The 22935-nt window shown below is 32.9% G+C and overlaps 1 protein-coding gene across 1 annotated transcript; it reads left to right on the forward strand.

Annotated features, from left to right (window-relative positions):
• The first annotated feature begins 1257 nt into the window (after positions 1-1257).
• LOC133196352 (uncharacterized) lies at positions 1258-2604 on the forward strand. The gene has a single exon (XM_061332260.1). The coding sequence runs from the start codon at positions 1268-1270 to the stop codon at positions 2552-2554; it is 1287 nt and encodes a 428-aa protein (XP_061188244.1). The 5' UTR covers positions 1258-1267; the 3' UTR covers positions 2555-2604.
• The last annotated feature ends 20331 nt before the right edge of the window (positions 2605-22935 follow it).

Consider the following 22935-nt stretch of genomic DNA (forward strand, 5'->3'; position numbering starts at 1 on the left):
CAGTTTACCTAAACCCTCTGATTTTTATTCAGATAGTAAAAACTAATTGAAATATAATTCCAATGTCAAAAATATATTAATGGATTGATTTTTTGGCTGTAATCAATGTTTACCTATGCAATACATACCTACTCTAATGGACAAACACCACCAAATGTTTTCCCATAGACTTCCATACAAAGTTGAGCCTCTGTCACTGATTCATATATTGAATTTTGGGCAAATGACTTTCTTGGCGTGAAAGTTCGAGATCTTGCAAAACAAAACATGCCAGAAAAAATATACCATGCCGCTGCAATTTTACTTTCAAATTCCATTTGTTTCCAACAAGATGCGTTCAGCATCAAATGAAAATCTCTAACCAAAGTGCATCCCTTCCGTCAAATTTTTACCTGTAACTCTTATATATCTAAAAGAAGCCTAAGTCTTCATATGAGATTTTTATCACCTTTATTTGACTTGTCAAATACATGACAAGTCTTTTCTTTTAATGACCAATCATATGCCCTGTAGAAGTTTCTTCTCCGCACACCTTTGGGTGTCCAAAATGTCTGCACCCATGTATATGGTTATGTAGGTGTTTTTCCTGTTACTGAAAACATTTTCATTTTCAACGAAGTCGGGGCGACATATTGTTATTACAAGATTTATAATTTTGTCAGCGAATGTTCTTGCAGGTGGTTTGTACAATCTTAATGAAACTTCATAAAAATGGAAATCACCAATTTTAGATGTGCACATTCCACATTGAAAATTAAAATGATTATTTATTGCATCATGTCAAAAAATGGAATGAGTTGCGAGAAATTTTGCTGTTGCCATGAGTTTACTAATAAGAGTTCTTGTAACATGTCCTAAATCTGTGTATCTATTGCCACATTATACATAAAACTTGAGGTATTGATATTACACCGTTGGGGTAAGTTAAGGGTGACTTATGCTACTAATAATTGTTTGCAATATATAGTAAAATTTCTAGTTTTATAAAAAAATTTTTAAGATTGAAAATGTTTGTTAGGGCGTGATTTTATAGGCAGGTGTCCCTTTATAAAAGACTCTTTTTTATTATTTTTCACTGGTGTGGTTACATTATCTTCTATATTTCTCAACATCTGAGCATCCTTTTGAGTTTAAATTAATGAGGTTAAAAATCCGAGAGTAAGATGTGTCCAAGAATCCCTCAAAAGAACATCCCAACAATATAATGAGTCAAATGTATTTAATGAAAATGTTGATTGTAGCAGAATCTTCTTTTTAGGGACTGGAAATGGATAAAGACGAACAACTGGCTATGCAAGAACTTCATATAAAAATAATACAATGCATAGAACCTTCTCAGCTACAGGACTACCTATTTCAGGAGAAAATCGTCTCAGAAAAGTACCTTCTTTGTCTGAGAAAGAAAAGTAGAGTGCGTACGGAAAGATTAAGAGAATTTATTTCAGATTTAAAAAAGCACTGTCCTTTTCGTGTATTTCTTTTGGCTTTAAGACAAGAAAATGCATATTCTTTTCTTGCTAAAGAATTAGAAGGAAAACTTGATGAAATTAAAAGGCACAAAAGAAAAGGTAAATCCTCCGGCGAAATTCCTTGGTATGAGAAAGCCTACTGTCCAATAAGACGAATTCAAGTTTTCAATGAAAATAGGGAAGAAATGGTTGCAAAACGGCATTTCTTAAAACGGTTATTATTGAATTCGGAAAGGAATGAGTTTGACAAACAACGCCATGCTTTAAAGGAACACTGGTTGAGATTATCGAAAGATTCTGCCAGCAACGAAGAAAATTCTGTCAGGAATGAAGAAAAGCTAAAAGTTGCAGATTTGTACTTCATTTCTTTGGATGCTGAAATTGAATACAGACGTGTGGAATACGACAAAACATTATTTGGAGATAAAGTCTTAATAGATATGAAAAGCATAATTGACAAAACATCTAACCCAAAAGTTAGTTTGATGTTATATCTTGGTAGGTTGGCTTCTGCAATGGTGATGTCTGATAACAGGCTTCTTGAAGACGGTTTAAAAGCTGTTCAAGAAGCAGCAGAAAATGGGGAGCGTATAGAACCCTGCAGAGAAACCGGAATAGTGTTACTAATATATTACAATCTCTTAAGTCAGCAATATGAATTGACCTTCAATCAGGTCCTGAGAGAAAACCTAATTAAAATGGCTAAAGAATCGTTGGATCACTTTGCACAAGAAAGAGACGATGTTTATTTTGATTTTCGTCGAATAGTCCTACTAAAGACGTCTTTTATTTATTTAAGCATTGGTTTATTTTGTGATATTCTTCCGGTTTCTGTGAGTACGTCTCAATTAACACATGCTAAATCATGCCTAGACTATGCTCTTCGTGACTGGAGTAGAATGGAAGTGAGGTGGAAAATGATTTATCATTTTGCCCATGCGCGGATTCACCAAATAGAACAAAGATGGGACCTGGCCCTTGTTAGTGTGAAAGAGTCATACAGGCAATGTACGAAAGGTAAATTCAGTCACGAAGAACGGAACATTTTGAAATTTCTTCAATATATAAAGAAAAGAAATGGGTGAAATAATTTTAGAAATATATTGAAAGAATTTTAATAGTGCATGCCAATAATTTATAGGGAAAAAACAAAATACTCATTTAATCTTCCCACTTATTTAAAAATAAATACTCATATTTTTATACAAATTGAGATCTGTCAAGTACATGTGTATACTTTAATCAAATTCATTTTTAAAAATTGGTAAACTGGAGCTCAATATAATAAGTTAAAAAAACTACTGTTGTTTTTAATAAATGATAAACAATCAGAAAGCAATTTCTTATTCATGTTTTTTTCTTGCCTTTATTATCCCATTGCGCCTATTCTCTGCAACTGTAAATTCTGCATCCGTCTTGGATTCAATAAAAAAAAAAACGCTGGAAAATAGTGCGAATAGATTAAGATATTCTAGAACTAAGGAATAGTAAATGATGATAATAAAAACTGTATTATTCAATGATAATTGGAAATTCCATACTAATGTGTGTTCAGTGGCCTCCCCCCTCCCCCATTTTTGTTTTAATTTGATTGGCTTTGTTGTTGGTTCTCCAACCAGAGAAACTGATATCGTTGTTTTAAAGTTTCTACATTAAGTTTTATTGCATATTCTTCTCTAGATTTGTTGAACAAGTATAATTAAGTATAATAAGTTTAGGGTGTCACAGAAAGTTATTGTTCTAAAGGGACGGGAACAGGAAGTCGGAGAACAACATACAAATATTGCGTGTACCAGCCATACTAACTCTATGGCCTGGTATTGCCATTGCAAATACTACCTCTACAAACAGAATTGGATGAATTAAAAAAAATGACCAAACACATATTTATCAACCTGCACTAAAAATACAGACAATGGGAATAAATTTCTATGTCTTAGCATATGTCTTTAGATAGTATCCAAATACCTGCCAAATATCTCATTGATATGTCAATTCACAAAAAAGTTATGCCCAAAAAGATGCTAAAAATGTCAGGAGTGCAACATCTTTTTGTGACATTTTGAAAATTCAATATATTTTGAAGATCTAGGAAATAGATAATTATGTTGGAAATATAGCCTTTCCGGATAATATTCAAAGTATTAAGCTTTAAATGTAGACTGAAGCAACTTTTGTTTGACCAAGTTGTGGTCATGGCTGATGTTGAAAAAATGTTAAACCATGTCAGGAGTGCAACAGAAAAAATGTAGTGTTACCAAAAAAATTGATTTTAAAAATCTGAAAGACAATTTAGTCAAAAAAGAATTTTCAAAGTGTAAAACAATAACTGATATACAATTTAAAGCTTTAAAATATTACATAAATTACAAGCAGCATTAATGAGAGACAAGTATCTGTGCATACTTAATTATGTCAGGAGTGCAACATTTGATGTTTTCCTCCCCAGCATGAAAAAAAATTATGAGTATATGATTCTGTGTTTTTTATTTTGGAAAATAAAGACACAAAGAACATTTTTACCAAATAGATTTATCAATTACAGGGTCTGTTTGTGTTTCTGATCTCTATTTCTATGGTCAGGATTGCATTATATTTTTAAAGGTTCATGTTATATGATGAAAAGACAATTTCATTACATTTATGAAAATTCTTCTCTTTTTCAATTTTAACAATTCAGATGTGTTTTTATCTTTTCTTTGATTTTTTTATTGTTATAAAATTCCCCCTCAGCTTCACTGAAACAACAGAACAAGTTATGATGTAATTTTCGCTTCACAATTCTACTATAAAGACTCTCATGCTCTTGGTTAGGAGTGCAACAAATACGTTAGAATTATTGCTGATCAAATATGAATAAATATGAAGAAAAAAAAATGATGAGTAGAATGTTTCTGGTTGACCTCAGTTGATTACAGTTTTTGTCCTGTGAAGGAAAATACACTATAAAAATATATTTTATCTTCTAAATATATAATGTTAGCTAGTTTGTTGACATAAAAGGGTATAATTCAAGATATAAAGCCAAGTTTAAATACTTTCATGTGTTTTAATTATGAAGTATTGGACTCTAAATATTGCATAATTTCGTTACCACGTACTTTATATTGCCAAAACTTTATGAATGTTTGTATTCTATGGTTTTTAATTTTAAATTTTACTGCAGTCAGGAGTGCAGCAAAAATATTTTATAATTATCAATATCTTCATCTATCTTTACTAAAAAATAAATTGAAATATAATGTTTGATACAATTTGATGTTCAAAACATTATGTCTTTCAACTTATTACAGACAATTTACAGTCAATTCAGAGAATAGTTTTCATCACTTAATGCATATTTTAAATGCAGTGTATATATATATTACACATTGCAAATAATCATGTATTGAAGTCTCGAAAATATGAAAAACTTGCCGTAAATAATAAAAAATATCAAAACGATAAACTGATTTAGAAACTAAGAATGGATTATTGTGTGTTATCATTTTTAAAACAATGTCAAATAAAATCCATATCAGATGTCAGGAGTGCAACACAATAATATAAAGTAGGGTCCTTTCAAAATCTAATACATGTATATAAAAATCTTGTATATCAAAATTCTTTTTGGCTTAGATTTAAAGAATTGACTTATATGGACAAAAGCATGATTTTGGGGGAATTTTATAGTTTTATATTTCTTTCATATTAAAACTTTTCAAATCAAAATTGAAAAAAATATACCAGCAATTTTTCCACATAGAAGAAACTCAATCAAATGTTTAATCTAATTTTTTATATCCCTGATACCATTTTGAAGCATTAAAAACCATAATTTCTTTTGATTATGTATTTTTGAAAGTCTATTAGGATGTAGTGATATTTTATTTTTTAAATAACGTTTTACTAATAAAAATTCATAATCCTTTTTATCAAATTTTCTATTGCAACTTCAAGAATTTTAACTAGAATGCATATACAATATGATGATATAAGTGGAAAAATATGTTATGGATAGTTGAATTCTTAAAAAAAATGGTGGTCATTATTTTTTAATTCACCCACTCACTGAATCGATATATATACTTCACAATACACAACATTCTGGAAATTTATTTTTATAGGCAGTTAAAACTTTGATATAAATCATATCCTTTGTTAAAATCCTTTGTTCATTTAACCGTTTTAAAACACGGCTTAATACTTTTATGTCAGACTGAATCTTAATCGTATCTAGAAGTGCGTTAAGCCAGCTATATTTTCTCTACGCTAGTTATGAATATTTGCAACGCCATTGATTATTCCCATGAATCACTGCGTGTTACGCGGCTGCAGTAAACATGGATGCGTATATGTGTGATATTAGAAGAGACATTTTGATCCGTAATCTAGTCTTTTTACGGGATACCTTAGTGTACAAGTATATTAAAGCGCCTCTAATTTCATATGGAATTATTCCCGGAAGTGTGCAAAATGAGATTGAAAATAGTGAATTCAATGTGGAGAAGATAGAAAAATTTCTTTTGTATTTATCAAACAGAGCGCCTCATCGAATCGGACTATTCATGGATTTGCTTTCAAATCCCAACCATGGCTATGTTTTTGTTTACAACCATTTAAAAGATGAAGAACGTGAATGTTTTGGCCAACAGAGGATTTTAAATGCCAGCAATTTTAAAGTTAATGATTCATATCGAAACCGAAATGAAATTTACAGGCATAAACTTATGAGATTGTCACACCAAAACCGTGAAGAGGATTTCAGAAAACTCCAGAGCCTGGGACTTTCTAAGTGGGCGGAACATTCCGATGATATAAGTAGCATGTCAGCTGATAGGAAGAGAAACCTCGCTGATTTGTATTTCCTTGCCGTGGATGCGGATATTGCCAGAAGACGCATAAAATATGATACAGAATTATACTGTAGAGACTGGTTTTCAGAAATGATAAACATTATTCCTCACACAGCTAATGCAACTCAAACTACAATGATTTATCTGGCCAGATATGGTTCAGCATTAAGTCTAAATGGCTATCCACATGAAATATGCGTCACATACCTCGATTTAGCTTTACAATTATCTTATACTATCCCTACTTGTAGAGAAACGGGTATGGTGCTGTATATCTACTTTAACATGCTCTCTAAGGAATATGAAAGGAGACCAGCACCTGAACTTAAAGATAAACTTCTAACAATGGCTAAACATGCCATTGATCATTTTGAAAATGATAATGAAGAAACTGGTAGGGACTACAAAAGATTTCTTGTCTTGAAAATGGCAATGTTGCTCCTTGGCATCGGTATGATAGGAGGTGAGTTCCTTAAAACCAAGATTTGTCAAGAGGACAAGTGTGTAGCGAAGCATTGCTTACAATCGATAAGAAAGCCAGAGATGTGGGAAAGAATGGAGGTTAGACGGAAGATGTTTTATTTTCTTGCTTATTCAAAATTCCAAGAAACTAGTGCTGAAAAACATTTAGCTATAGACTACCTACAAAATGCAAAGCGTTTTGCAGTGATTGGTGAGTTTAATGAAGAGCAAAGAAACATTGATAATAAAATAAAGAAATTCCAACAAGAATCTAACGCCTGTAACATTATTATATGGTCTGTGTTCACGTTATTATTGTATACATTATATTCTCTAATTTTTAGATGATTGTATTTCACACTATTAAATTTTTTTGCTATTGTAAATTTTACAAATTGTTGTCTTAGTGGTATAATTATGCAATGCAACATTTGATATTACACGTGGTTATAACAAAGTGCTGCTGTCTGCGGCAATGCATATTGATTTGTGTTCTATATTTCTTGGCGCATCTGTTCCGGATGACAGCTTTAAAAACGTGTTACCGGTAGGCAGTTACGTCACAAATTCATTTGTTATTTTTTAAGGCGATATGGTAGATGTGACTGAATTTTTGTGTGAAATTTGGAAAATTGTTCTCTCTCAAAACATGGTATTTCTCAGAGATAATCTTATCTACTCGTATATTAGATCGCCGCTGGAGAGCAAAGGGGTATTGCCTTCATCGATTAGGCAGAAGATAGAAAGTTCTCGGTGCAACAGCGAAAGTGTTGAGAAGCTTATTCTACATTTGATTGAAATTCAACCGTCAGAAATTATACATTTTTTGGAAATACTAGCAGATGAAAGTTATGGTTATGGTTTTTTGTTTAAACATCTAAAATCAACCTATGACAAATATCTAGAGGGAGGATTTGATATATTCAGTAACGTTAGCATCGTAAGAACTTTAGAATCACAAAGCAGAAAATTTTCACAGATCTATCGACATACACTGAGGCGACTTTTAAACGAGAACGAAATGGAACATTTTAGAAAACTACAAAGATTTGCCATCGACAAATGGGAACAAAGAAACCCACAAGAATTAGATTACCAAAAGGTTGTCGAACTCTCTGATTTATACTTTATGGCTCTTGATTCTGAAGCAGAAACCAAACGATTACGATTTGAGACAACCAATTTTAATGAAGATGTTTTTAAAGAAATGATGAATATAATACCAAATACATCAAATCCAGCTCGAAGCTCGATGCAGTACCAATCAAGACTTGGTTCTTATTTAAATATGTCCGGTAAACCATTTGACCAGTCAAAAGGTCATATAATGATAGCATTTCAACAATCGCACACAGTGGAAGCTTGTTGTGAGAAGGGATTGCTTTTTTATACATACTTCAATTTAATTTCGAAACCCTATGATGATAACCCCAATGAACACTGTAAGAAAGAATTGCTTAGGGTTTCGAAATGTGCCCTGGATATCTTCTCGTTAGGTGATGAGCAAATTCATTCTGATTTTCAGAGAGTGTTTTTGATAAAAATGGCAATGGTGTATTTAGGAATAGGATTATTTGGTCAAGAACTTCAAGGTATAAATATATCAACTGACGATATGACGACTGCCGAAAAGTACCTTAAAGAAGTCAGGAAGAAAAGTTTTTGGCAAAGGATGGAAGTACGAAGGAAAATGTTTTATTTTTTATGCATATCAAAAATTGCAAAACTAAGATTGGATTTATCATCAGCAATGAGATATTTGAGATGTGCTCTTTTATTTGCTAGAAAGGGGAAATTTCGAAGCGAAAAGAATAATGTCAAGAAAACGTTTATTAACCTCAAAACTCTTCGACATATTTACATTGTATAAAAAGAAAAATGAATGGATTGATAATTTTTAATTCTGTATACTAAATATAGTATAAAGCTGCAACATGCAATGGATACAACTTATTGTTCAATGCAAATCGAAAGTAAAGAGTAATGTAATTTCCAAGTGAATCATCCTTTTTTTTCTAAACAACATAAGTCATTTGTTCAAGGACGACCATTCTAAATGCTGTTTACACCATTTCTGATAAAGAATATGACACTGAAAAAATTGTGAACTTGCTGACATGCAATCAACTATTATTTGTATGGCTTTGAATATTAATATGAATATTTAACGGAAGAAAGATGTTTCCTGTCTATTAAAAATAAGTCAAGTACATAGTAAACTTAGTAAAGGTTATATATATATATATATATATATATATATATATATATATATATATATATATATATATATATATATATATATATATATATATATATGGTCGGAACGATGGTAATCGTTTGAAAATTTGTAATTGGTTAGTCGAAAAAAAAATATGTGCAAGTTTCCACAGAATTGAGTTAACAATATTTTTTTTTATAATTTTAATAAAGATATGTCATTTATTGCAGTTTGAATTACTTTTGTTATGTATATGCTTGCCAATGATCGAGCAGTTAAGTTCCGGATGGCAACGTCAAGGCAACTTAAGTATTGTTCATCCGTGACCATTTTACAAAAACCTTGTTTGGTAAATTCGTGGGTAACATTATACCAGACGTGATTTCAGCATGATCACTGACTGATGGTGAACAGAAATTATTCTGTAGTAATTCAGCATTATTAATGGGAATCCAGTCTTCAAAAATGATACAGGATTTTTTCCTGAAATATCTTACCATCGACTCTTTTGAGGTATACATGCTCGCTGCTGAATTTGTCGAATGGAAAATTTTGACTTTGAGCTCGGTAAACGATTACTTCAGGAGAATATTGTCTATCTTCGAGACAATCTCGTATACGATTACGTGAAAGTGTCGCTTATTCAAGCTGGGATTTTAACAAAAGGCCTTAGGGATGATACTGAAAGTAAACCGACTTTCCAAAGAATCGAATATATAATTTTACATTTGTTGGACTCGTCACCACATCTGATACCGTGCTTCATTGAAGTGTTGAAAGACAATACAAATAGATTTGGTTTTGTCTTTGAGTATTTAAATCAAAAGCTAAAATCTTTGACACCTAGAGATGTTAAGATTCATAATACAGAAGTATCTGAAAAGACACGTGAAAGAAATGTGGTGTACAGACATACTCTGATGCGACTTTCACACGAAAATCAAGTAAGACAACTTCAAGAATTACAAAAGTTTGCTATAGGTAGCTGGAACGAGAGCAGATTACAAAATATGCATGCTCTAAAGACAAAAAAATTAGCAGATCAATTTATTATGGCCATCGATTCAGAAATAGAATATAAAAGAATAAAATCAGATAAATCGTTGTTAGAAAGTGGTCTTTTTGAGAAGTTGCAAGCAGCACTGCCTTTTACAGAAAATCCTACGCGATCTACAATGTTGTATCTGGCGCGCTTCGGATCAGCTATGAGCTTAGCTGGAAGACCCTACCATGATTCACTGAGCTTTATAGAGCAAGCAATTCAACAATCCAAAAGTGTGTATCCCTGCAGAGAAACAGGAATGGTTTTTTTATATATACTTCAATATGTTATCGAGTGACTATGAAAAAAATCCAATACCAACAAAAAAAATTAAACTGCTAGATATTGCCAAGAAAACCTTAGACCATTTTTCTATGGAAAACAATGAAGCTGTGAACTGTGATTATAGAAGATTTCTTCTTATAAAAATTGCTATGATTTATCTTGGAATTGGAATATTTGGAGAATTTATACCGAATTCTACAGTCAATCTTGAGGATATGCGCTCGGCAAAAAATTATCTGCAAGAAATTGAGAAACCTGAAATGTGGAGTCGAATGGAAGTAAGAAGGAAAATGTTCTATAATAATGCAATGTCAAAAATATACATAGAAGAAAACAATATTCGTGAAGCAGTAAAACATTTAGAAAATGCCAAAATGTTTGCATGCAGTAGAAGGAGGCTACAGCAGAGAGACAAATATTATACAAGAAAAAACCGCTTCACTAAAGGAATTCTGAGTTTAGTTCTTTCATTCTATTGAAGTACATTTTACATGAAATGTGTTTGTGCATATGTACCAGTACTAGTTTTGCAAACGACATTCAAAAACGTCTCTATCATACTTTAACACTATGATAATTAAAGAAGTCCTTAACTGGAAAATTTAGGCATGTAGTTTTTATTAACTTTGACTTAATGTTTTTTAATAGGAGAAGATAATGAATCATCATTCTGTGGTTTTTATCCTTTACTTCCCGTTGTGTGCTGTTCCACAACAAAGCAGACGACATACGGCTTTCAGTGATAATTTCAAATAGTAAAATGAAACCTGATATAAGACATTTCCTGCAATAAAAAGCTAGTAAGCATTCAGTCTACTTCAATGAGTGACTATTCCGTTGTTTTTTGTTTGGATGCACCTTATATAAGAGATACAAGGAAGTCAGATGCGACAACACTAACTCCTTCCAAATTTTGTCAAATTTTTCACTTCAGGCCAATTATAATACATATTTTGTCATATATATATATATGCCAATATACAATTGAACCGGGAAATTCACAACATATGACCTTCATTTTCAGAAAAGGTAATCGAGTGCATTATTTTCTATAGATTAATTGGTTGATTAATTGTATGTTGTTCTTTTCACTCATATAAAGACGTCACCACGTACCGGTAAAGGGCTTCAAATTGAGACCTTTACTCGGCATTCAAGGTCTTAAGCATTGAAGGAGATTTATCGTGCGAACCATAGGGGCTTGTATTCCGGATTGTTAAATATAAAATAAATTTTAAAAATTTTGGATCTTCTTTAGATACACTTAAAAGTTGATAAAATAGAAATTTTGACACTTCCAGTCAAGAAAAACCACGTTTAAAAAAGACGTACCACACCTATATACAAAAACTCTACAAGGGACGAAAGCTCATCGACCTAAAAAAAAAAAACCGGAAGTTTACAAAATCGCAAGGGCAGATAATCAATGGATAGGGAAAACTCAGAGGGTAATCGAAAGCGAATGGTAACACCAAAGGAATTCCAGTTTCGCGGAAAAAATATTTACCGACAAGAAAAGACAATTAGCATACTTGATTGTGATAGAATTCGGCCGAGCCGAACCAAGCCGGGTAAACCCCGGTGCGCTCTTAGAATCAAGCGAACAGGCTCATGTAAAGCAATAGAAATATTGCATTTCTATCGTAAAACATTATCTAGCATAGAAAAGGACTACACTTTTTGCAAATATGTTCATTTCACAAGCGTACCTCGATCAAACCTTCACCTCTTAAAACAAACAACTTTCAAAACTACTATCCCAAAGGACGCCATGTTGAAGCCGCCCGAGCCTATCAAATTTTTCCGGCTCAATCGGCTCACCCTGCTTGATGCGTGCGCAATACCGGCTCAGAATCAAGTGTGTCACCGGTCATCGCCGGTTTACCCGGGCGCGCCGGATGGTCAGAATCAAGTATGCTAAGTGAAAATGATAAAAGCTGGCTGAAGTTTGGTTTTCATGGGCTAAAGCGGCACCGGGAAGACTCATATTATTTAATGTATAACTAATTTGTTACATAATTTACAGGACACTTGCTATACAAGCGCTCTAAATGTTATACCACGATTATCGCCCTTGCGTCGTTACTGCGTCGAACTTCCGTTCTCCCAAGGTCGATCTAGAAAAATGTGCCCCAAATCGAAGAAATTGTATCCGTTTTCTGTTGATTAAACGCGTGTTGACGACTGACAAACGCATCAACATTTAGGAAAATCATTACTGTATGGGACAGAACTATGGCAACGAAATAAATTAATGCTTTAGAGTCCAGAAATAGGCACTGAAGTGGGTTGGGGTATTTTTTCCAAGACGAGAGCTTTCGTCCCTTGTAGAGTTTATGTATATAGGTGTGGTACGTCTTTTTTAAACGTGGTGTTTCTTGACTGAAAGTTTCAGAATCTCTATTTTAACAACTTTTAAGTGTATTTAAAGAAGATTCAAAATTTTTAAAATTTATTTTATATTTAACAATCCGGAAGACAAGCCCCTATGGTGCGAACTACTGTCGCTCGCGTGGAGTAGTGGTTAGAGCGTCTGCTCTAGAGTCATGGAGTAAGGAGTTGATCCTTACGTCGGAGACGTGGAGACCAGTCCTTCGGATGGGACTGTATAAACCAAAGTTCCGTGTCGCAGTAGGTGTTGGCACGAAAAAGACCCCTCACTGCTCAATGGCCCTTAGTGCCGAGCACAGGTTAAAATTTACAGCCGTCCACCGGAAAGTGGTGGCGTCTCCATATGAGTGAAAAATTTTCGAGAGGGACGTTAAACAACATACAAAGAAACAAACCTACACGGGCCTTGGTTTTTTAAAGATCTCATCCGAAAAACCTGCAACTTTCACTTCAAAGAGTCGAGCACTTAGCAGAGGAACAGTTGCTCTGGGCGAGGCTTGAAATCACTACCTCCCGATCATGGAGCGAGGACTCTGAGTTACCGTGATGGTGCTTTCATTGCATGAAAATATCAAATATATATTTAGGTTTTGACAGTTGGGTTTTGGAAAAAGAAAGGCTTTTGTTTGGAGATATCACATTATTTACCTTCGTGAGGCACGGAATCCCCTTTCATTGTCAAAGTAAAATTGAAATTTTAAGTTTATCATTACATTTTGATAATTCAAACATTCTATATTGTTTTTGACACACAAGAAACACACCAATTTGGATATCTTTGTGATTAATGGAATAATTGATAATAATATTGACATTTCATTGCAATCAACTAACTAGTATATCTATACTCAGTAAATCAAATTAAAGATTTTATTATATAAATAAGAGGTACACCCGATATTCTCTAATAGCGTGGGGTGTAGGAAACAAACTTAATGTTTCAAAGTTCATAAATAGTGAATATATATAAGTAAGGAATTTAGAAACAGAATTATGTTTATCATTTTTGCATGGATTGATAGAGATATTACAAAGCAGCATTAAAATAGCTAGCACATAATTTTCATCAATTATTCGCAACACATTTTTGTACAAATTGACTTATATGAATATCTTTGTTGTGCTATGTTTTCTAGTAAAAGGAAATTGATACATGAATTATTTTTTCTGATTTATTGGTACATGTATCCATTCACGTGCGTAACAGATAAATTGGATGAGGAAGTGAAAACTTTAAAATTTTAAGACCAATTTAATAAATATACATATCAATTCTAGAAAAATCCGTCAGAATAATCAACGATGAATTCCCGAAATACTGTAAACAGACGTCTACTTGGACCTAAGAGATACTTTTTCAGAGCTCAAAGCTCAGAATTGAAATTAAAAAGATTAAGAGCTATGAAATTAATCTTTGAAATACCTTGCAAAATGTTAAAGAGAATGCAACTGCATGAAGGTCAAACATTCAAATCACATACAATTTTTTGTTAATGTTACACTTGTGAATTTCATCGATATATTACATCATAAGTCGCAACGTAAGATTTTTTTTCTAGCAAAAAGTTTATCGTCGAAGTGGAAACAAAGAAAGATAACTCAACGAAAATAAAAATTACAGCTTTAAGATGACGAATTGCATTTTTTTTTAAAAGTAGTAGCTGACAAAAGTTTGGCGTTGGTCATTTTATATTCATTAATTTTCAAAAAAAGTGTATTTTCAAAGAATATATCTAAATTCTATTTAAAAACTGTGTTTACAAATATTACGAAAGCCTATTAGGATCAATCTATGGAGAAAAAAATAAGAAGGCGTTATAACGCCTTTGAAAAGGCGTAATAACGCGAGAAAAGACGTAATAACGCCTTTTGATAAGCGCAATAACGCGAAAAAAGGCGTTATTACGCCTTTTAAAAAGGCATTATAACGCTTTTCCAAAAGGCGTTATTACGCCTTTCAAAAAGGCGTTATTACGCCTTTCTAAAAGGCGTTATTACACTTTTTCAAAAGGCGTAATTACACCTTTTATTTTCAATACATGACTAACTTAGCCCACTCCGGGACTGAAATCTTATCCTTGGGACATGAATTTCACAATATAAATATAGGGCTAATTTCTTCAAAAATAATTTAAACATATTGTAATTAGATTTCCAGGAAAAAAGTATTTTTTAAATATGTAATATATTTTCAATGTTAAACCAACTTATACCTTCTCTGATGCCAGACACCTCTACCAAGGATCATGCATGGATTTCACAAATTTGGTTGAAGGCTAATTGCTCATTATACCGATTCTAAAAGTTTGCCTGTGTTTTTCCAAGAGAAGAGAAAATATTTTCAAATTTGACATGAATTTTTAATACATGGCAAGCAAAGCCCTTAGCTGCATCTGTCTGTATCCTGGATTTACACAAGTAGAGTGTTGACTTCTCTTAATACGCATGCAAACAGTTGCCTGCGAGGTGTGCAGGAATATAAAAAAAAATACCTTTAAATATTGCTTAAATAAAGATGGCTTTGATTCAATCTTTCAAGTATTTATTAATATAAAATAACGCAGTTCCATTTTTGGATATAACGCCTTTTCAAACAGGCCGGAAGTACATGTGCAAGTGGGGGGCTCTTTTTGGGAGAATAGTCTTGCTATAGTTCAAATATAAAAATTCAATCATTGGCTGCTTGATCCCTGAACATTTTGTTGCAATATGGTCAAACTCTAGCAAATCATTGCATTTAAAAAAAATTTACCGAAGATATATAAAGCTCCCCCTTGAATTTAGGCATTTAGTAGTTTTTTTTCGGGGGGTAGGGTGGGGGGAGGTGTTTCTTGTTTTTTGTTTGCTTGTCAATTTTTTGGGAGGTCCCCCCCCTTTTCAAAAGAACGGACCTGTCAAAGGTATAATAATGGCTCTTCAAAAGGCATAATAATGCCTTTTGGGAAGGCGTAATAACGCCTTTTGCAAAGGCGTAATAACGCCTTTTAGAAAGGCGTAATAATCCCTTTTGAAAAGACGTAATAAAGCCTTTTAGAAAGGAGTAATAATAATTTTGAAAAAAAAAAAGCGTTACTAGTCTCTCTGAAAGGCGTTATTACGCCCTTTCAAAAGAGTTTTTACGCCTTTCTAAACGGCGTAATGATGCCTTTTGAAAAGGCGTTAAAACGCATTTTATTTTTTTTTTCTTTACGGCTTGTTCCTAATAGGCTTTCGTACATCATGTATTTTTACAAAATGAAGTGATTGGCCTCAAAAATAACAACTCTTAGAAGTTTATATTTAGTATTCAAAACCCGGAAATTACTTGCACCAAATCGCAACGAAAATTAAAAAAAAAAACAGGTAAGATTCTTCTGAAATATTAAAAGTGCTGTAACTAGATTCCTCGACATTCTCTAGTTATTTAGTTTCAGTAGTATAACTGATGTCTTAATTATACTTTGAGATTTCCAGGAATGAAAGTCAAAGTATATAAAAGTTAAACACATTTATCAGTGTACGTTTTACATTGCCAATATTGTATCAGTTGTTGATGTAGCTGCAGATTTTTGACCACAAAGGAATTATGTTTCCTGAAATGACAGTATATAGAAAGGAAAAAAAAATGGATGACTTAATTTGCGGGGCCAAGAAATCAATTAAAAATAGTCAGGAATGTTTTACTGTAGACGTTTTGGAACACACAGCTTTTATGTGCAATAAACAGGCAAACTGTGGCTCTCTGGTGACATTTTTGTTTTCATATCTGTGGATGTAAATTAACGTTGGTGTGGATTCAAGCACTGCGTTACAAACACATCGGGTCTAATCCAATCATGTTTGTAAACACCAAATAATGGTGTAATTCCAAATAAATTTGATTTTAATCTTGTTGAAGAAACTGTTTTGTTCAGCGTTCAAACAAACTTCTATGTTCCTCTATGGCAGTTATCTTATATAAATGCTCTCAGGTATATACGGTGGTACATTTAGGACACGTAATTATTTTTTTTAAGATATCAGGAAAAAATTGTCTCGTGAAAACGACTTATTATTTCGTGAAAACGAGATATTATCTCTGAAAACGACTTCCTATTTCGTGAAAACGAGTTATTATCTCGTGAAAACGACTTATTTTCTCGTTTTCACGAGATATTATCTCGTGAAAACGAGATATTATTTCGTGAAAACGAGATATTATTTCGTGAAAACGTTTTTCACGAGATAATATCTCGTTTTCACGACATGATATCTCGTGAAAAACGATTTATTACCTCGTGAAAACGACATATTTTCTCCTGAAAACGACATATTTTCTTAATTATGAATTATGAAATTATGAATTTTTATGAATTATATATACATGCACTATTGGTGTAGTTTTACTGATTATGTAGGGGAAAACACATTGTACTTTACATTGCTTTTCTAAAAAGATTGCTTTTCAAAGATAATTTTGTGTCAAGAGAATTTTATTTGAGTATTTGAAGCATTATGGCATACTATAATATTTAATACCCATTAATTCTTTCTCTCACATTTGTTTTTTCATTAATTAACCATGCAATTATTTGAATACTGTTCTCAAATATTAAAGTAACATTTGCTGTATGGCTTTTAATCTTAAAATCTTAATTACTGGTCAAGTTGGAGTTAATGTAAGTTAATGATTATCGATCCATCTCCTTTCAACAGAATATTATGACCATTCTATTTGGGGGATATTCAATCTATTTTGAGAGGAGTAATTCCCCTTTGACTATTCACCTATGATAAATAATCAGTTAATAATTATTTTATGTGTCATTGAAAGAGATTATAAAGGTGACCAAGATGAAAGCATTCCTTAATGACATCCTCTCTTGTATACTCTTCATCCATAATTGACAACGAATAGCAAAATTCTAAATCAGGTTGCTTAATGTATGTAACAAAATTTAACGAAAAAATGTGTAGTTTTCATGAGAAAATAAGTCGTTTTCACGAGATAATATCTCGTTTTCACGAGATAAATTTTTCCTGCTATCTTAAAAAAAATAATTACATGTCCTAAATGAACCACCGTAAGTATGTTTGTTTCTACGCACATTTTCACATGCATAAAAATGTCTGAACTCTGAAGTCTCATATATATGTATATATTGTACAAGTATTTTTTCTTATTGACGCAAGCATATTGTTTACCTCGTTTCGACAATTCTGATCAAAACCCGTTTGCTGAAATCAGAAGATGTCAAGTATTTGTTACTTTTATGGTTTTTATTTCAATCGTGTCGTACTTCAACAATGGCATAGCTATAGTATTAGACGTACTTCAGAATGTCCTGTGTCCACAATACTTTTCAGAAAACAAGGAGAAAACGTAAACACTGATTATAGTATGAATATGATTTCCGGAACTATTGACAGCTTAGAAACATGCTTTGCTTAGTATGAGTTTGGTGCGAGTGTTCTTTATTATGTTCCCCAAACGAAGTTTGGGAACATATGGTTTTTACTCTATATTTTTCTTCTTCTTCTTCCTGGGTACTTTTTTTTTTTGTCTGCGAGTTATCTCAGAAACTATTCATCCGATTGAGGAGAAACCTTTTTAGGATTGATAGGCATGTTGTGTAGATTGTTAGAACGAAGGTCATTTTGCGCACACATCCATGCACATGCGATACGTAAAATGACTTGTATACTTGATTTAGATGTTACTTTTATATTTTTGATGAAATGCTTTGAAACTTAACATAAAGATATTTTAGTGGTCTAGACAAAAGGGTATTGTCAAATTAGCATGAACCCACGTGCATGCACGTGTGCTTCGCTCTGATTGGCTGAACCAAAAATCTCAGTACCTTCCTTTTTTGGACAAAATACTTTGAAATTTGAAATATAGGTATATATATATTTGATTGGCCGAAACTTTAAGTGGCTATAACTTCCTTACTATTCTTTAAAACAGGATGAAATATGAAATACAAATGTATAGATAGGTATAATGGCTTTCTACATTATGCTGCTATCAGAATTGAAAATAAGACCACGCAGGCACATGAAATCTGATTGGCTAATACTTTATAGGCTGTATCTCTTTACAATAAAACACTTTGAAATTTAAGACTTAAGGAATCACTGTCTAGTTAGTAGAGTATGCCAGGGCATCAACGATGGTTGGAAACGTGGGATAATTTGCATAACGGGCGAAGCATAAATTGTATAAATTATCTCACGTTTCCAACTATCGTTGATGTCCATGGCATACTCTACTAACTAGACAGTGATTCCTTATATTTCAATTGCACTGTGAAATAAAATTGTAAATTTAGATTTAAAAATGTAGACTAATAGATTTGAATTACACGAGGTCTCCCACATCGTCTCAAGCCACGGTTCGGACTCCGCATACAGCTCTCTCCTACACGGCCAGAATGGGAGAGGATCGTACATTTTTTTGGTCGTGGTTTGCGACGATGGATCTCCCATGTCAATTTAATAGTCCCTGCCCAATGACGTCAAACACAAAGACAGCCGCACTAGATTTATATGCATATTAGGCCTACTTAGCGTCAGACGCGAAGACATACGCACGAGATTTGCATGCATATTAGGCCTCCTTCGCTCCTGGCCTATCGCTTGGCGAAATTTGCATTCCGGTAGAATGATCAAGAAATCAAGTCAACTAACTTTCAAAGAGTTATCACAGAGAAAACAAATAGAAATGGAAATATATGGGTATAAATTATAAGTCACTATGAATATGTGAGAAATGTAGAAAATGCAGGACAGCATGTGTGTTGAGATATGATTGTCTAAGACTGTAGGTATTTATAACTTTCTTAGTTTTTAACCAAAGAAGACGAATTTAGAGTATACGTAAATAATACAAGTCTCTACAATATGGAATCACCAGAAATGAGTACAAGTAAATGCGTGCACGTGTGCTGAATTCTGCTAATATTCAGGGTGCTTTAACGTAATTCTATGTTTTCGGTGAAATTCTTTGAAATTTAAAATGTGGCTCTTTATACGACATACTATGAGATGATGTATATGGAAATTTTTCGAAAAACCATATACTTAAATCTGATTTGCTTATGCTCATTTTGCTATAGGTTGCACTACAGTATTAAAATTTGCTATATATTCTTACCAAAAATACACAAATTTGAGTAGCTGGTCTTAATTTAAAACAAACTTTTGAGAGGTTTCCTTTTCAGATCTTGAAAAACAATTCTTTATAAAGATTTTAATACCAAAAAACACATAGCCATCCAGCAAGGCACGCTTTGTCTCGGTCGAAGTCGAGCAGGTGCTTGAAAATCAAGTGAGGGACCTAACCACTCCCCCATCAAATGCAGTATATAATAAAATCAACACGCCCTAAATTTTAGTGAATCTAGTCAATACAGGAAGATAACATATAGTTTTTCATCTCCTAAAAAAATTCAGCTCCAGTCTCGTGCAAAAATGCCCGAATCAGGAGGGGAGATTCAGGAATTATTAAAATGCGTCAGCTATGTTTTGACGTGAACCTCACCTGAAATTCATGTACTGTAATGACACCCTATATGTGCGTTGTTATTTCCCCAAAAGCTTTAGAAAATAATTTTTGAATTTGCTTAATTTAATGAAGCTTATAGGGAATGTGACACCAAAAGGGAGTAGGGAGAGCGTTTGGTGGACATCTCTAACGGTCTCCGTTACAATCAGAACTTGCTTCACGGCTGATGTCGGTATCCTGTTAACCTTTGCACATCATGAGTGCTCTCGGAATAAAAAAAGTATACAAATAATTTTTTTACGAAACAAATGGAAAAAAATAGAATACGAATAGGAATTCATAAAATACAAATGGAATGTATAGAATACAAATGAAAATATATATAATACAAATAGGAATGTTTACAATACAAATGGAAATATCAAATATTGCAACGAAAATGAGTCATGTTCTCATGTTTATATCCTGCCATGTAAAGCCAGTATGCATGCAGTCTACTTCAATGTTTCATGATCATAAATATAAATGATTGCATACTTTCTTACTGGATGACAGTTTGTAAAACATGTAGTTATATGTAGTAGGCAATCAGATGCAACGAACTAACTCATTGAAGACCTCCTTTGTCAAGGCTTCACTTCCGGCCTAATTACAAACTTTCTCATCTTGCAATATGCACTTGACCTTTATATTTTACATTGGTTATAACTAAGAATGAGAGAATATATGGTTTTCATTTTTCAATTGTGCACTACCAATGACAGGAATGTTTTGAATGTACATGTGTACTACGATTTTTGACACCATGTCCTTGACCTGTAGATTTTCAAAACTAATATTGGCAGTAATTTTTGCACCAGAACATATTACTTAAAAATCGAATACTTTTTTTGTATAATGGACAGTCAAGAAAGGACAGGCAAGGCAGTTACAATCTGCCATAAAACATTGCACTCCATACCAATCAATAAGACCACTAATGCGGCGTACCATACAAGTCTCTAAGTTTGCTTGTTGTGTGAAATGTTATTAAAATAAAAATTAAAAAAAAAAGGAAATTTATACCTCCCATAGATTTCAGGTATCTTATCTTACACTCTAACAAGGTATTTACCCGTTATGTAAGGGAAGATTTATAAAGGAAGCGAAGACTTCAAAATCAAGAGATTAATTCTGAGCTGTAGAAAAGGAGTTTCACATTATACTAATATATTTTTAAATGTTATCAATCAAGTCTAGAGATCTCCATCAAAATCGAAGCTATCTGTCAAAGAACTATCAAATACTTTAAAAAAAAATGTAAAGAGATGCCTTTGTCAGACCTCGTAGTTCATAATTGAACTCTTTGCTACATTTCAGTTATATCGTTGAGATGCATGAAATGTCTCACAAAAAAAACTGAGGAAAGGTGCATCTGGAATTTAGCTGTCCAAAAAGTTCGAAAAATCATTTACAAAGTTAAACATTACAAGTCACAAGGAAAAACCAGGCTTATCAAAAATATGAACAAAGAAAAATAACCCAAAGAAAATCATTTATTTAGATGGTGCATTCAATATTATATGCAAAAGTTAACAAAAAAATTGACTCTTTTCATCATAAACTTTTCAGTTTTTAAATTTGTCAAATGTTTTAACGGTTATTTCGATATACATTACAGAATTTTGTGATTGGCTGTGACGACACTTCTAATACTATTGCCCTTCCTGATATACTGTATTTTAACAAATATAATATACAGCATGGCTGTCGTTGTATATTTTAGCGAGCGCAGCGAGCTCAATAGACTAACGTGTAAGAACAGAGAAAATTCGGAATGAAATCTGTACATACGTCAGGCAAATTTTCTGGTGCAACATTCCCAGAATTCCTTCGCTACCAGGGTTCCATGCGAAATTCTTACAAAACATTCAGAAGACCAAGGATAATTATTGATTACCGAGAGATACGTTTACTTTTCTTTCTTTGCAGAAGGCTTAAAAGAAATAAAAAATAATTACATCCACTCTACAACGTATTTCATTTATTATTGCACAAGATTTTTAGTCTCGTTCAACCAGACGCTCGACTGTCTCCGTAAATTCCGACGTCATGTGACGTCACAGTCTTGACTGTGTCTCGTGCGGTTTGACGTTTGAAGAGGCGGATCCATCAACGTTAGAAGTGTAAACTGTGTATAGGTTTTTGATGGTACAACTGCGCTCGCCCCAACGGTCACACCGTAAAACATATTATTTGTTGAGATAAGGATCAGGAAGGACACTATATTTAGTCAATCGCATCATCTCGGGTCTTTCCGTCAGAGGTCGGAAAAACAACCTCGAATGTATTAACATCACCGGATGTTAAAATTTATACAAGATGGAGTCGCTTCCTATTTATTAAAGTATCGGAAAGACAGAGTTAAAAATAACTCCTGTAATATATTTTAGGTAATATCTTCACATTCAATAAAGTTGAGCTCCAGACTCAACAGATAAGAGGTCTCCCTACATTTATTTCAAAGTTTATGAAAAGGGGCGTCCAACCTAATTGTTACTTAGGTTGGACGCCTAAGTAACACATTCGAGGTTGTATTTCCGCTTGTTGGAAAGACCTAAGAAGTTTCGATTGTCTATTTAGTATTGATTGTTGTCGGAAATTCGGAACGAAAGTGAAAACTACGGGGAAATAATCTGTTCAAAAGCTTCGTAATTATATTCCATCATTTTCAAATTAATTGATCTGAGGTAACGTAATTGATATTTTGATTAGAACTTGTTTGC

The sequence above is a fragment of the Saccostrea echinata genome, unplaced genomic scaffold (assembly GCF_033153115.1).
Source record: "Saccostrea echinata isolate AGI-Se365-2 ecotype Australia unplaced genomic scaffold, CSIRO_AGI_Sech_v1 ptg000030l, whole genome shotgun sequence".
NCBI classification, from domain to species: Eukaryota; Metazoa; Mollusca; class Bivalvia; order Ostreida; family Ostreidae; genus Saccostrea; species Saccostrea echinata.